Here is a 15870-nt window from a genome sequence, read left to right as displayed (position 1 = left end):
GGATCTAAAACTGCTTGTCCTTTTATTGGTTCTCTCATCTCGCTGAGCTCGAGTAGTGCAGCTCGGCTAGGATTTCTGGGAAGTTATGTTCTCTTCTTCCTCCTCCATCAGGCTGTCTCCGGTGTAGCAGCTGTTCTGAGGCTGGTGGGGGCTGTGAGTTGGTTCCTTGGTGCGAGTAACACGGCATTGGCTTTGTGGCCGTCTGTTTGTCATGTGTTGGTTTTGTAACCAGTGGTGACAGAAGAGACACTTGCACTTCCGCCTTGCGGCAGGAGTTAGATGTCTGTGTCCATGCTGCAGTCGTTCTGCAGCAGTCTCTTGGCCGCTGTGCAGCCAAAGGGAGCCAGCGGACCCCCTTGGCCCCCATAATAGCAGTCCGTCCATTGCTCCCAAACCGTGGCCTCAGTAGCGCTGGCAGTGTGCATTTCTGCAAGCGCTCCGTTCCGCTGTGGTACAGCCGCTGCCGCGCCACTCAATCCGGGAATGTCCGCGAGCGGCGCCGCCACCGCTCCGGCTCCTCCTGCCGCCGCTCCAACCACAAATCGCAGCGTGGGCGGTGCCACCGTTGCCACTCTGCTCGGGAGCGCACCCACCACCGCCAGGTCGGAAGCACCGCTGCACGGAGCATGGCACCCGGTCGCCACAAAGCCGACAGCTCTGGGCGCCAGCGGCACCGTAGCAGCCGTGAACTGGGCAGCACCCGAGGCGGGTGGCACGGCCGCAGGCAGCTCCACCGCGAACCCGGTTGGAGCAGCGGCAGTCCCGGTAAAGATCGGCATGGCTGGCTGCACAGCTGCCACCGGCACCCCGGCAGACCCATGCCATCCGGTGCGTGGCTCCATGGCAACTCCCGCCGACAGCAGCCCCACCGCCGCAGCGGCTGGGGCCACTGCGGAGGGAAACCCACCATCTGCGGGCATGGGGGGGGGGGGGGGCCGCCGGTAAATGCAACACATGGCTGTGTCACGAACCCAGCGCCATGCATCCCCACACCACGTGCCGCCGCTGCATTGACCCCCTCTAGGGCTCTCCGTCCCCCCCATCCCTCCCCACCAACGTGCACACCCCCTCACACCATTGTTCCCGTCCCATGCAGTCAAGAGGGGAGTTGGAGTTGGAGGGGGGAGTAAGGGGAATGGAGTCTATTGTCCCGGGTGCATTTGACTTTTTGTAATGCACGTTTAAAACTATCATAATTTCTTTCCATGAGGCTAGGTTCTTGAGAGCATCCATTTGTACTTCACTGGATTTTTCAATGAGTTTGCTCCCTATTTTTCTCCAAGATGATACTTGATAAGGTCCAGTTAGAGGGAGTGAAGGTTCATGCATAGAAATCCAGTATAAAAAGTCCCACAATTTACTTTCTTCCATGTTTTTGTTCTGTTCTTTTAAAAAAAAAGGTTAATTGCTTCAGCTGCTTTTTTGATTTCCAGAGAAAACCTCTCCTTTTGGGACCACCTCCCTCCCGTTTCACTAGGTTTTTTAGGTTACCTCTGTGTGCTGAATCTCTGTTGTCCTTTTTTGTCCCTTTTTCTTCCTTTTTCCCCTTTTTTGCAGAGGTAACCCAGTGCGCTGAGTTCTTCCTTTTTCCTTTTGATTTTAGCAAAATGGAACACCCCTGGACAGGCACCCCAGAGCTTGATGCTCCTGGTTCTTGGTGCCTGCTGAAGTCCCTGTTAACAGATGGCCATTTGAGGTGTTTGTATAGGCACGAACCCTGCTCTTCACTCCGCTGAGTGTAGGAGCAAGATTAAGTTTTATTACAAAGGACTTCGGTTTAAATAGAGCACTCAAACATGTCACATGACCCTTTAACCAATAACATCCAAGTACTCTACTGAGCCTGCATGAGAGTACCAAAGACTACATCTCCCATAATGCCTTACTACATTCTTCCTGCCACACCTACCCTGCCCTAAAAGTGCTACTCCCACTCCCAGAATTGAATACCATAGAGGATTCCTCACAGACAAAAGGGGCCAGGACAGAAAGCTCTTGCTGCTTTTGGAGTGCCCAGATTGATCCACCAACTCCAGCATAAACCATGAAGGCAAGACCTTTCTTTCCTTGGAAAAGGGCTGCTGTTTGCTTGCAGGAAACCTGCCCTAAAATTGCGAATCTCAGTCCCAGAATTAAATACCATCGAGGATTCCTCCTGGACAAAGGGGGCCAGGGCAGAAAGCTCTTGCTGCTTATGTGGTCTCCAGGGCAGCGCAGACACTGCACCAGAAAGCAAGAGGCTAAGGGCTTTCACTAGGCTAAAGGCTTCCTTTCCCGGGGAAAAAGCCTTTTGTTCGCTTAGTTACCCTGCATCGAAATTGCCTCTCCAACTGCCAGAACTCAATATGAATATTCCTCCCAGACAAAAGGGGCTAGGACAGAAAGCTCTTGCTGCATAAAAAGTGCTAAGAGTTGCACAAGTCCTGCAAATGAGAGACAGAGTAAAAGGGCTTTCTTTTCGTAGGAAATGGGTGGTTGTTTACTTGCATGAACCCTGCAAGTGGAAGGTGGAAGGACAGCAATACTCCATCTTTGTGGGAAGGAAAGAGCTGAGCCCCAGCATCCAGTGTGTTATCAAAAGGCTGCAAGGAGAAGGGCTAAGGCAGCAACTGCTTTTGCCCCAGCCCATTTTACTCTGTGGGAGCTGTAAAGCTAGCTGAGAAGAATGTGGAAGCTAGCTGAGCTAGCTGAGAAGAATGTGCGGTGCAGAGCAGGGTGGGCAGTGTTTAAACGCTGCAAGGCCAAAAGGACTGCCACTCCACTGTGAGTGCACAGAAGGGTGTAATTAGAGGGGGTAGGTCAATGAAAGCTTTCTTTCTTGGCGCACTTCTCTTTTCGAGCTAGAGCTGGAAAGTGCTCTGTTTCGCTGTGAAAGAGATGTTGGGACACAGTCAAACTGCTTGTGTGGAAGCAGGCAAGAGCCTTGCCCTGTCTTTCTCAGCTCTTCAGACTTTCCCATTCTGTCTCTCTTGCAATGTGCTTGTAAATGCAAAAGTTTCCAACTCCATTTTGCACACAGATATGTGCTGCAAGAAAGCTTCTTTAGGCTCCTGCTTTGCACCCTCTTTCTCAACTCCAACAATAATCAGGCACTTTGTCTCCTAAGGCTGAAGCAGTAGCTAGACAGTTTGCACAGAAGAGTGAGAGGGAGATGGATGCTTCAGCCTCTGCAAGCCTTGAAAGTGTGTGTGGGGACTTGCAGCTGAAAAGGAAGGTGCAGAGCAGGGCAGTGAGAGAGCAGTTTACAGGCTGTTAAGTGAAAGGGACTGAGCTTGATTGTGGTGCGAGTATAAGGTTCTGAGAACGCATGCTTCGCTGCGGTGCTTTACGGCGGCGTGGGCCCGGCCCGGCCCTGGGTGCATGTGCAGTAGTGCAGCCTGGCCCCGGGCGTGGAAAGGAGCGAGAGAATGGGAGCTTCGCCTGTGCGGACAGTGCTATCATGGGAGATGAGAGGGGAGCCCCCGCACACACAGAAGAGAAGGACAACTCTAAACCCGGGCAGATGGAGCTTGTTCAGCCCTGTAAGGCCATCCATCTAAGAGAAGGTCACTCTAAACACACCTACATCCTGAGGACCTCGCTGCCACTGTCCAAGCTCGCTCGGCCCCGGCATATGAACCTTAGGATTAAAGGGTGGGCTCAGTTCAGCACATACTGTGTCTCATCTAAAAAATCCATTGTGCAGACTCAAAGGCCTTACCTGCATTTGCAAAGCCCTGTATCACCAGCGCGCTTTTAACAAATCTGGGTAGAGACCTTTCCCAAATCTTCATTTGTGAAGACTGGCCATGATAAGGTTCTGAATCGAAGGGGCCAATGTGCAGCAAAATTGTTTACACTTTGTATTTTCTATACCAGATGTGGCAGAAGAGAAAGCTGGGGCTGGTCTTTTGTCCACTGGGTAGCCTATACTCTTTACTTGAAACCCTGGGCCTAGCTGTTTTCCTTCCTTTCTCCACCTCCCTTGCAGTCCTTTACATACCACCTTTACTTAGCTTCCCCTTTGTTGTATGGCCTTTTCCTACCCCTCCCTTGCCTCACCTTGCCTGGCTTTGCTTTGCCTGCCCCTCCATTGACTTCCTTATCTTGCCTAGCCCTACCTCTTTGTGCCTGGCCTACCCATACCTTGCCTTAGCTGGCCTACTTTTCCCATCCCTTGCCTTGCCTTGCATACATACCTCTAACTCTCCTGGCCTTGCCTGTCTCTGCATTGCCTTGCCTTCCCTATAAAGGAATAAGAAAAAGAAAAGGAACTAAAATAATAGTTTATATGTATAAATAATGCTTTTCTTTTTACAGTAGAACAATATTCTGATACCAAACAAACACTTTAGGTCTTAAACAACATTTACCAAACTAAAAAACATTTACAAAATATTTACAAAACTAAAACTTAGGAGTTCATTCAGTTCAGAAAAGCAGATTTTATTTTAAACAGCAGCACATGCAGAAAACATTTTCAAAATATACATATATCATAAACTTCCTGTGATTTATAAATTGCTAGAATTATAACTGGAACCAGGTAGAGTTTCTGCATCATAGCCTTCCTATGAATTGGATGCTTACACATGTCATTGGTATAGTCACGCAATAACTACTAGTAGTTCATGGAAAAAAACCCACTCAGCTTGTTTATTTACTATCTCCTGCACGTTTCAGGTACCTGACTAAGTATTTTAAATACAGAAATGTTATTTTTAACAAGTATAGCAAATCATGAACTCTAGGGAAATACTTTATGCACATAATATACAAATTTGAGTGATTGTATACATCTCTGCAGCATTTTGGTAAGGAAAGAAGACAACTTTTCCTAAAACTTTTCCCTTTATTAAGACACACAACAAAGATTAAAATAATCAAAAGTTGCTTACATTTCTATATGTTTAAAAATACCATTACATTACCATTTTTCTTGTGGTTCACCAGAGCTTAACAAGTGCCAGAATTTGCTACACATAAATATCCTAACCCATCCACCATTTATTAATTCACTATAGAAATATTTTCTACATAAGTCTATCTGCTTAAAATACTACTTCAATATAACACTTTAATAGGAAAAAACCCCTACATCATCAGAAGATTCAGCTTGCAGATAATTTTCAATGCACTAAAACACGTAATGAAGCTGCTTAAATTATGGCAAATAACTTTGTTTTCTCATCTGGAGTGTGTGTTGTGTTTGAACAACATGTGCAAACAGATTAAGAATAAATGGTGATCACTTCACGTCCACTGCCTCGGACTAGGAGAACTCTATCCAGACCTTCTGTCAGAACTTCCAGAAACTCCATGTCTGCAATATCATTAGGTCAAGGAATTTATTCAGAAGAGAAGCAAAGTAGCCAGTAATCTCTCAGAAAGTCTGACATACAATGCAAAAATTGCATTCGACATTTAATCAAGGAGTTTTTTCCTCTGTCACCTTTTACTGTCCCGTTACGTGGTTGGTCAAATGAAAGTGAGGTCTAACTTGGGACAAGTTCCTGGTTCTGCCCTACTTACTCATAGAAAAGATATAAATAAGAGAGTTTAAAATGAGTTCAAAATTGAGAAATGCTTTATATTAATAAAATACCCTCACCACTATCAATACTTTTTTAAACTTTCTTCGTGGAATCAAAGGTCATTTTCTTAAAGGCAAACTTACGTTTACCATGGTTATTAATGGTTACCCCAACAGGTAGACAGGAAATGGCACAATCACAAAAATCAAATTCCCAATTTCAAGAAATATGGAATCAATACAGTAGTGGATACAGTTTTCATCCCCTTTTCTGTTTTTAGGAGGTCCAGGCATATTCAGGAGAACTAGCTGAGCATGCTGTGATTTATTGAGCACTACTCCATTGAGCTTCACAGCAGTGTGCATTCTTCTCACATTTGACTGATTTCTAGCATGTGAAGAAATATTTTTAAGCATTGTTATAATACTTACATATTTGAATTATACACTACTTATTTGAATTTATAAGTTTAATCTATAAGCACATAAAATAAACAATTTTCATGGACACCAGTATTTGTACACATTCAAAATAAATGAGAAAATGCAATAATTTGAAAAGAACATTTAACTCTGAAATTCAAAGAGTTCTAAGCAGATTGCCAAAATGCACATATTTTCCAGTTGTCAGTTATCTTTTAACGAGATGAATCAAAACCTTGTTTTCAACAGAAGTTAAAGTTCAGTCAGAAAACACTGAGAATCCAGTTTATTGACCTACACAATAAAGTAACTGGATTTATACAAGAATTTCCAAACAAGGAAATTACAGGCAAGCACTGTAAAGATTTATGTTGTACAGTACAAGATTTTACCCGTAGTCCTTTGGAAACACTACTAAATTACTATAATCTGGTGAAGAAAATTCAGAAACACCATAGAACTTTGAAAACATTACTAGTTTTTCATGTCATAAGAGTAAGGCAGTAAGGACTGAACTGAAATTGAGCCTCTCCCCTTAAATTATTAACATTAACTAATGTTTTCCTTGTTGCATCTACAACTATAATTGTTGTAAATTCGTGCACAGGAAGAAAAAACTGCCAGGATTTCAAAGATGTCCTTATTTTAGTATTATTTAGTTGTCTTTTTGAACAAAAAGAAGTGTCCTTACAGTTCCTGAGAAACTGCTACCTGTGTAAAATTAGTCAAGACTGGAAATACACTACAGTGTGACAAAAATATCCAAACTCTACCTTAGCCCATTTATGCAAAAGATCTACTGCCCAAAAGTAGATGCTTTACAAACAAAAAGGCATTTGGTCTGAAGTTTAGTGGACAATGGAGACCAGCCCTATCAACTTAATTGATTCTCTCCTCTCTGCTACCTCCAGTCTTCCCCCCATGAGAGAATGACATTTCTAAAGCTGAGTTTATCAGTCCCTCTTTGGGGATCTTCTATCACAGAGGCCATCTATCCTAAGAACCAACTGTACAAAACCCATATATGGAACAGAAGAATGCTTGAAGCTCCATTTTGCAGAAGCAGAACTGCATCTTGAGAACACCAAAGAACTATGAAGAGAGGCAAGAGTGTGTAACTGAGATGTATAAATATTGAAGCTGAAACACTGTTCAACTAAAACTAAAATGCAGGATGTAAATTTGTGACAGAGGAGGCAAAAATTCAGCTCACATTGTGTACAATGTGAACTGAGGCTAACTAACATCAAGCACTGGTAGAACTGAAATCATACACTGTACACAAAGTAAGCTTCCTAAATTTTCATAAGAAGCTCAACTTGTTAAACAGAAAAAATTAGGAAAATGCTGAACTCTGAAAAAAAGAAGAGCAGTCAAGTGAGTTCCACTCAAGAGAAGTACTATCCCATTTTTGTGTGCTGTCATACCCAATGTATGCCTGAACTTATGTTATTTCTACACCTGTACAGGTTGGTAGAAAGCAGGCAATAACTGACTTTTGATGAAACATGAAAGTTGCTTTTGTGAACAAATAATTCTTATTGTCCAAGTAGTTCTATCACAATGGGGGGTTATTTTTCCAGAATAAAAATATATTCACTTTTTAATGTAGTTAATTAGAAAACTAAACATTAAACTGGTGCAGAGGAGTACTGTCAAGTTTTACATTTATTTTGAAACTAAACCATATGTTTTGTGACTTACCTTGAATAGAAAGTTGATAATATTTAAGAGAACATTACAAGTCACAATGATGAATATTTTTTTCAGTGATATCTGCTAACTCACAGTATATTAAAGAAGGAACAAAAGAATAAAGGCACTGCAAATTATGAGTTAGAAACATGCATACAATGTACAGGACCACAAGAAGCAGAGAACACAGTCTATGCTGCTTAAATGAAATGAAATTTAGACTTACAGATTTCCCCATTCTCTATGTGAAAGGGAAGCAAACGCATAAAAAAACAATTGCCATCAGGTACATTTTAAAGTAAATAATACTAATATATTGTACAGGCACACCAACTTTGAACTGTAATTTCTATCCCAACTACACATAGTAGTTTAAAAAAAAATCTGGAATCTGTGTCTTGCACAATTCTAAAGTAGTGATAGGAAATACTTTTTAGACATTAATGAAAAAAAACCCCTAAGGATTAGAGTATAATGAAACCCAGAACAATGCTTTAGAGAATGAGAAAGATGATTTTTGGAATTTGCAAAAGGCAGACTGTTTCTAAAGATGTCAAAGCAAATCCACAAAACAAATTAGGATTTTAAGGTGTTGATTTTAAGTATGTTTTCTAACTCTATTTTCTATAAGTCCTAGAATTAAGATACATTTTCTTTAGATATTAAGATTTCCCCTGACATCCACAGTTTTGGTTTGGTCATGTGCAGAAAATAATTTAGGCTATGCTTCTAAGTGTATTCCTCCAGAAGTCAAAAAAATGTGTGTGTGTGCCTAAAGACACAAGATGAGGAAGCAAACAAGATGACTTCTTTCTGTCATTGCTTTTGTGTCTACTACATTGGTTTGACATAGGCAATAGCTCTTATCCATTTAAGAAAAAGTTACTAAGGAATATCTAAACAGGAAATACTTAATATAGCAAGACATACGTATTTGCACAAGTTTTATAATGCTTTAATTTACAGAACAAGGGCTGAATGTCCATTTAAAAATCACCAACAACGAGCAAACACACAACCACAACCCAAAACACCCCCAAGAACCACAAAACCACCCACAAACCAACAAAAAAGCCACAAAAATCAAAACAACCCACACAATAAAAGACACCCAAAAAACATCCACCCAAAACCATAAGCTAAATATGTTGAAGCTAAATGTATCTGCTGCTTTGGTACTCCTTCTAGTCCAACAAAACACAGGAAATAAGACAGGGATATATACAGTACTTTGTCATCCACAGGAAGACAGAAAAACATTAAGCATTTTAATATAGATGCTTTCTGGTACAATCTAGAAGTTGAGTTTACAATTTGAAATCTGTCATTTAAACTTCATTTACTACATTCTTGTGTATGACTCTTTACAGTCACTACTATTCCACCCAAGTTCATGCAATTTTTGTAAGAATGGCATTTAACTGAAGCACATAAAGAGATTAATTTTTTATTCAGTTTTAAATAAACCATAATCTCTTAAAAAACAAACCCCAGAAAATGACAAAAACAATCAAATAAAAAACCCCACACATTAAAATACACACAATGAAATACAAAACTCCCAACACCATATGTATACTTACGGTTTCATGTTGAAAACATCTTTAAAGCCAGACACATTTGAATCTTTGGTTTTATGCTTTTCAGCTGCAAACTTTTCTTTAGTCCAAGTCATTTGCACTTTTTCTGGCACGGCAGCAGCCACACTTGCTTCAACTGCTGGAGCAGAGTGCGAGGCAGTATTTCTATCATGGATCAGCTGGGCCTGGTTACAAATCAAATAATCATCCCAAGATTCAGCCAAAAAGAGCATTTGTAAATTACACATTATTAAAATTTTGAAAAGGAATTTCATAGCAGTGGAATAAAAGCTACAGAAAAGTCCACCTTATTTGTGAAACAAATGCAAGAGAGTTTCACTTCAGCATGAAGTGAAACTGCACTTTTTCTGGTGAAAGCATGAAGTGAAACTGCTTGTAAAAATGTACTTATTTGCAGGATTACATCTGACCTGGAAGATTATTTTTGTAATGAACTAAAGTGAGGTTCAATTCCAGATGGTATTTTATTTTATTTACACCAAGGTGTTTTGCCAGTGAAAAACTTGAAAGCCAGTGCTCTCATTGTTCCCCAGGTAAGTTATTTTCTCAGATACTGCTGTAAATATCATCCATTTTGCATGCCTTTAGCTGAACTATCACATGACTTTATGAACTCAGTATGGGACTTGCTATATTGAAGGCTAGCTATAGATTTAGATTATTAGGTTACACTATTTATGCATGCGAGAGCATACTACCTAACAAAACCTAATCACTATAACCATGAAGGGACCTTCTCTTCCCTTTTAATAGTAGAAACTCAAATCAACTTCAAGAACTTAATATTATTCTTCCCACATGCCTATGCACTTCCGTGTTCTCCATTTTCCATCCCCCTTGCTCCTTTTAAGGAAAAAGGGATGAAATATTTAACACATTATTTACTTTCTCTTGTAATACTTTGTCCATAGGCTTCTCTATTTCCATAAAATGCAATAAAAATACAGTACTTTTGACTGTTAAAATGATAAGCGAATTGGTATTTGGGTGGGGAAGATTCTTTTTGCAGTTTGGGGCTTTTTGTTTTGGAGGTGACATTTCTTTTTTCTGTGGTCTTGTTTGTTTGTTTGTTTGTTTTTTAAGATATTTAACAGTCCTGAAAGCTATTCAGAGACTTGATAAATCATGAGTTGAAGCTCCTGTTCCATTTGGGAACCTCAATTACTACTAGACATAGTTATGTCCCTTCACATATGTGATGATTCAGAAGAATCGATTTCATTCAGCTCAATCAAAAGCATGAATAAAAACCAAACAGATGAGAATACTACTTTTGATCTCTGAACAGCCATTCCTCTAATGGTTCACAAACTGTAATTGCAGTCGGTTTTAAATGCCTTAGAGCTTCTCTATACTCCTTAAATTATTTCCCTAGTCCCCATCCTTGAGGATTTCCAAATCCTAGAGTTCAATTCTGAGTTTCGCATAAATATCTATTTGTTTGACAGTCTTCCTTTGGTGATTAAATCATGAGTCAAGACAACAAATTAGAAGTTACTGTAAATACAGTTCTATCATGAGAATGAAAAAAGCTAACAAATACATGTCAGTACTGTAAATACCATGCAGCAGTATCCAATTAACTAAACTTTCAAGGTAACAACCATAAGATGAGTTCAGTACAACTATGCTTTAGTGGGAGACAATTTGCCATTTTTAGACAGTGAGGCCAAGAGAAATTCTAGACCTATAACACATGTTTATAAAAATCCAAAGACAGCAAAAGCACATTTTTGTTAGTGCTGTTTTTATAACAAATTAAAATACATGAAACACATGTTGTTCTCATATGCTATGAAGAAAGGGAAACACAAAGGTATACAGCACTTCTACAAATTAGGCTACACATCCATAGATAAGAGCAACACTTCAAGTGCACCCTAAAATCGTTGATTACATCAGTCCATTTCCTTTCAGACATCCATGCAGAATGTAGTAATGACATTTATGGGTTAGTAATGGCTTGCAAATAAGCATAGAAATCTCCTTAGATGACCTAGAATATCAATACAGTCTCCCAGAAGCTTCAGGACTTCAGTACAGGAACTACAAAGGAAGTCAATAGCTCGTGAAAGCATGAAATATGCTTATTAATGAAACATCCCGCTTCTGGTCCTTAAGAAAAACAGGCACTCTCAGAAACATGCTTCTTTCATGGAAAATAAGTGTGAGAAAGATAATGTAGTTCATGTTGCAGGAGCATCATCTAGAGTCAAAAAAAAAAGGGCAAGATAATTAAATTAGAAAAATAGTAAAACTGAAATTTATGAGGAACTGCTCCATAACAATGAGTCATTAAATTGTTCATGTGTAGTTCAGTTTGCAGTGGTGGCACTTCAAGTGTTGCAATGGGAAAATATGTCTAGACAGCTCTATGTCCAACTACCTCCTCCTCTTGATAATCATTAGTCAGCAGTGCCTGGGCGTCTTGGACAATAGAGAGTGAACTGGAGTAGCTTTTTCTTCTGATTGAGCCTCGAGACTCATCAGTGATGCTCTGAATCTGGGACAAAAAGGTTACCAATGACAAAAAAAAGGTCTACAGAGAAAAAGAAGATGATCATATTATCTTTCTTTTAAATAGATGAGATATGATATCACACCTTATGAACATTTTTTAAATGTTCTCTTTACAGACATTTGTGAAAACATTAAGCCAAGTGAGTTCAGTCTATATGGGAAGTTCAAACATTCACTTGTTTGTGAGGGTCACATCCCTTCGTATTTGTATATATTCACATGGTTTTATTTAATTACAATCAAAAGTATTAAAAAATTTAAGCATGTGAGAAGGCTACTTTCCAACTCTAAAAATCAGAAGCAAATCAACCAAGTTTCTCAAAAAAGAAAACAAAAATCTGATGAGTTCCCGATCCCCAATTCTCCACAAAAACCCAGAGGCAAGATCAAATTAGTTCTATTTTTAAAAAGTTACCGAAGAAGGGAGGGTGAGAGTGATGGTTCAGGGATAAAAGCATGCCTATGCGGGAAACAGCAAAAGAACACTGTACAGAAACAAATTCTCCTCTTTGAGAAGGTTTGAGCCTTGTTTGAAGGCATACATATACAAAAGTGAGGTTAAAGTGCTAATCTTGGTGGTAACAGGAAACCAAATTACACTCACTATACAAAACTGAAATCTCAGGTTATATTTGAATGTCCGAAAACAGATGATGAAAACAAAAGCAATGCTAATTTGAACTAGTGATACTTATGAAATAAATGTTTTGGAGGTCATAAAAAAAACTGGAGGGGATGTCTCAGCTCATTTAAGAGAAGATGATCAGATTAAGAAAGGGTCTGGCACACTGAGTGCATATACTCAACTCACAGCTCCAGAGGAAGTGATGGCATAACTAAACCACATTTTCTGATGAAAATACAAAAGAACAAGGTAGATTTAGATATCCTAATCAGAAAAACAGATGGATGTGACTTTTATTCTTGGACAAGGCAGTAAGTAAGTAGTCAAGATTCTTGGTATTATCAAGGATTCTACTTCAGACCATGAAATAAATTCAATGGTATTTTGAACATCTCAGATTTTACCCTGTCTGATATGAAGGAACAAACAGAAGCTATGATGGCAATGGTTACATGCAGATAAAATGAGTAATAAAGAAACAAAAATAGAGGGAATAGAATCACTGTAGAATCACTTGATTAATCACTCTAACTCCACTTGTAAAATACTACTGTTCAATAAAGAAACAGTCACACTGAATAAGCTGGATAGAAAAGTTTGGGGTTTTACTGAAAGGATGTTAGGTAGGTTCAAATTAAGAGAAAACTACCATGACATGGATAAGAAAGAGAATTTACAGCAGGTCATCGCTATAGGAATAATAGGCATCTTTAGCAACCTTAAAAAATATCCTTTTAAGTGGAAAAATGAATAAAGCGAGAGAAGAGGAAAAATAAAAAGAAAAAAACCTAAAAAAACCAAACTGATTGGACTTGTAGGATTAAAACCAAAAGGAAAAGCCACAAGAAAAAAAATCTAGCTGTTTTACAAATAAACAGTTAAACACAGTAGAGCTCTCTTACTTGGCATGGAAGGGAAATAGTTTTACGTGATGGCAAAGTCAGAGCATTTACTACCTTTTACATCACTAAAAAGCATTGATAATGATAAAATATTTTTTCAGAATGATAAGGGGGTAGCAGCATAATAAGTCAAAAGAAAAGGACTTAAAAGTTACAAATATTCATGAAAATACTGTTGCATGAAGCTTGTCCCTCCATGCAAAATTGTAAGAACAGGGGAGGTTTGTTGGCCTAATTTTGCCTCCAGCTGATCCATAAAACATTTAAAATAATGCAGAAACTAAAAAACCAGTGAGATCTGAACAAATTTGTATTGTATTGTATGTATCATATAATATTGTGTGTTTGTAACGCATATGAGGAGTGGCTGAGGAAGCTCGGGTTGTTTAGCCTGGAGAAAAGGAGGCTCCCTCTATTCAGCTACCTGGAAGAGGCTGTAGTGACTTGGGAGTTGGTCTCCTTTCCCAAGTAACAAATGACAGGACAAGGCCTTAAGTTGTGCCAGAGGATGTTTATATTGGACATTAGGAAAACTTTTTTCACAGAAATGGTTATCAAACATTGGAACAGGCTGTCCAGGGTGGTGGTTGAGTTATCATTCCTGGAGGTATTTAAACGATGTGTACATGTGGCACATTGTTTAGTGGTGGACTTGTTTGTGTTAGGTTAGTGGTTGGACTCAATTCAAAGGTTTTTTCAATCTAACTGATTCTATGACTCCAAGACCAAATCTCAATCAAAGCTGATCGGTCCAGTTGCATAATCATGAACCTTAGCTACTGATGTCAAGTTTGGAAATGCTCTGAATATATTCCACACTGATGTTCAAATGTTTTGCTAATTAATACTTGCATCCATCTTGAGGAAAGGAAGACTCTTAACATCTGTTCAAACAAAAGATTATTTCTTTCCCCATATTACTTTAACCTTGCAAATGAAACCAGTTGTAGAGAAATACAGAATGCAATTATGAAAAGTTTTGACTTGTTAGAAACTGATTAGAAAGCACCGCCAAGAAGTACTACTTTCATATTTTTCACGGAACATCTTGTCAAGCCAAAGTCCCTACCTCCCTTTCCCTTTCGTTCTTTGACAGCTGCATCTGTTTTAGCATCTGAGATCGCTGTTCCATCATAAGTGTCTTCTCATATGTGAATGCAGAAATATCATTTTCAAACTGCAAAAGAAATCAGCATTAGAAACACCAGAAGAAAAGTACTACTTGGAAGAACACCATTTAGACAGTGTACCACATTCATTCAGTCCTGGATGTATTTATGGCATCAGAGTAATACCAAGCAAATAACTGATCAATCAATTCTGCCCTCATTTTTAAAGCTTAATCTTCAAACAGCAATTTCACACAGTAAAATCATATAACAATATGATTGCGGTTTTTTCTAAATTTTAGGCACTTGGAACAGACTTTCCACTGGTTTTTTTCCAACTAGGCTGCCAAGTGAAAAGAGTTGAAAGCGCTTATTTAAACTAAGTCTGCATTGCTGCCACCTGAGCATGTGGGCACACTTGTTTCCTTAAAAACTGTCCAGAGGCACAAAAAAATACATTCTCTTTTCATCAGTGAGAAATGTTCACAAACAGAAGTAATTAGGAAGAAATCAGGTATATATTCTCACACTGGTTCAAAACTAAAATACACTGTAAAAATCTCTAGCAGTCACCTGTGTTGTCACTGACTTGTAACATGCCTCTTACCCTTTGGGAGATCCTCAGGATTAAATATTACCCAGATAAGAAAAGAATAAATACTAAGTACTTCCTATTTGCTCAAAATCCAACCAAGGCTGAGCCTTTTTATGACATTCTGTTTGCATTCTTTCAACTGCACATGCCACAGCATTTAAGGTTTTTATATTTAGTACTCTAAGCAAAGAACAATAAAATAAATTAAAGGATTTATCTTACTTCCTACTTTGAAATACTAACTAAATTTTTCATTAGTAATTTTTTTCATAAGTAACTTAAACAATTCTTAAAATTTGCTTTATGGTTGATTAGCATGATAAATCTTTTTGATAGGTTTTGGTCATTCTAGGAACTAGTGGTGGTAGAAGTTTTGAACCAGTTGACTCATCTTTATCCCACTTCAGAATGAGTAAGAATTCTGATGTTATCATGCATCTTACTTTGGACATTATGCTGGTCACCTTTGAGTTCTGGAAATGAAGTCCTTAGTTGCCAAAAAAAGTGGGTCTAGACAGACTACAGCTTTAGTCCTTTCTCTTTAACACTTTATGACCCATATTTAAAAGAGGAAAAAAGTTACAAAATTAATTTTGTCACTGACTGGCTTGTGAATCTGTAGCTACACGGTCTTGTTGTTCAGTCCTGGCTGAGGCTGGCAACGCCAAAAACTGACACACTCCCATTGGAGCCTAGGGACTCCTTATTCCAGAGAGATAGTCATACAGCAGTTGGAGACATGGACATATCTCATCCTCTCTCATGACAGATACCACGACTTATTAGATTAAGCACATTCAGCCTTCCACTTCTAAAAATTCAAGCTTTTTCCCTCCGGAATGAACTATCTCTATGGACTAGGTCTGATAAATAAAGTAAGCATTGACA

At 39.1% G+C, this 15870-nt stretch overlaps 1 protein-coding gene across 4 annotated transcripts in view; it reads right to left on the bottom strand.

The window, feature by feature from the left end:
• Positions 1–4404: 4404 nt before the first annotated feature.
• LOC116788091 (solute carrier family 12 member 7-like) overlaps positions 4405–15870 on the bottom strand; it is a 71036-nt gene continuing 59570 nt past the window's right edge. For 3 of the 4 annotated variants that reach the window (XM_032690452.1, XM_032690471.1, XM_032690461.1), the window contains 4 exons: positions 14348–14455; positions 9214–9395; positions 5767–5900; positions 4405–5302 (listed from right to left, as the gene is read on the bottom strand). In XM_032690452.1, coding sequence (XP_032546343.1) covers positions 5211–5302; positions 5767–5900; positions 9214–9395; positions 14348–14455 — 516 coding nt within the window. In that variant the 3' untranslated portion in view covers positions 4405–5210. Of the gene's footprint in view, positions 5303–5766; positions 5901–9213; positions 9396–11617; positions 11735–14347; positions 14456–15870 lie in introns of all 4 variants that reach the window. The other variant, XM_032690480.1, reaches the window with a different exon arrangement.

This window comes from Chiroxiphia lanceolata, chromosome 1 (genome assembly GCF_009829145.1).
Source record: "Chiroxiphia lanceolata isolate bChiLan1 chromosome 1, bChiLan1.pri, whole genome shotgun sequence".
NCBI classification, from domain to species: Eukaryota; Metazoa; Chordata; class Aves; order Passeriformes; family Pipridae; genus Chiroxiphia; species Chiroxiphia lanceolata.
The sequence above is the reverse complement of the archived record's forward strand: the minus strand, read 5'-3'. Positions and strand labels throughout refer to the sequence as shown.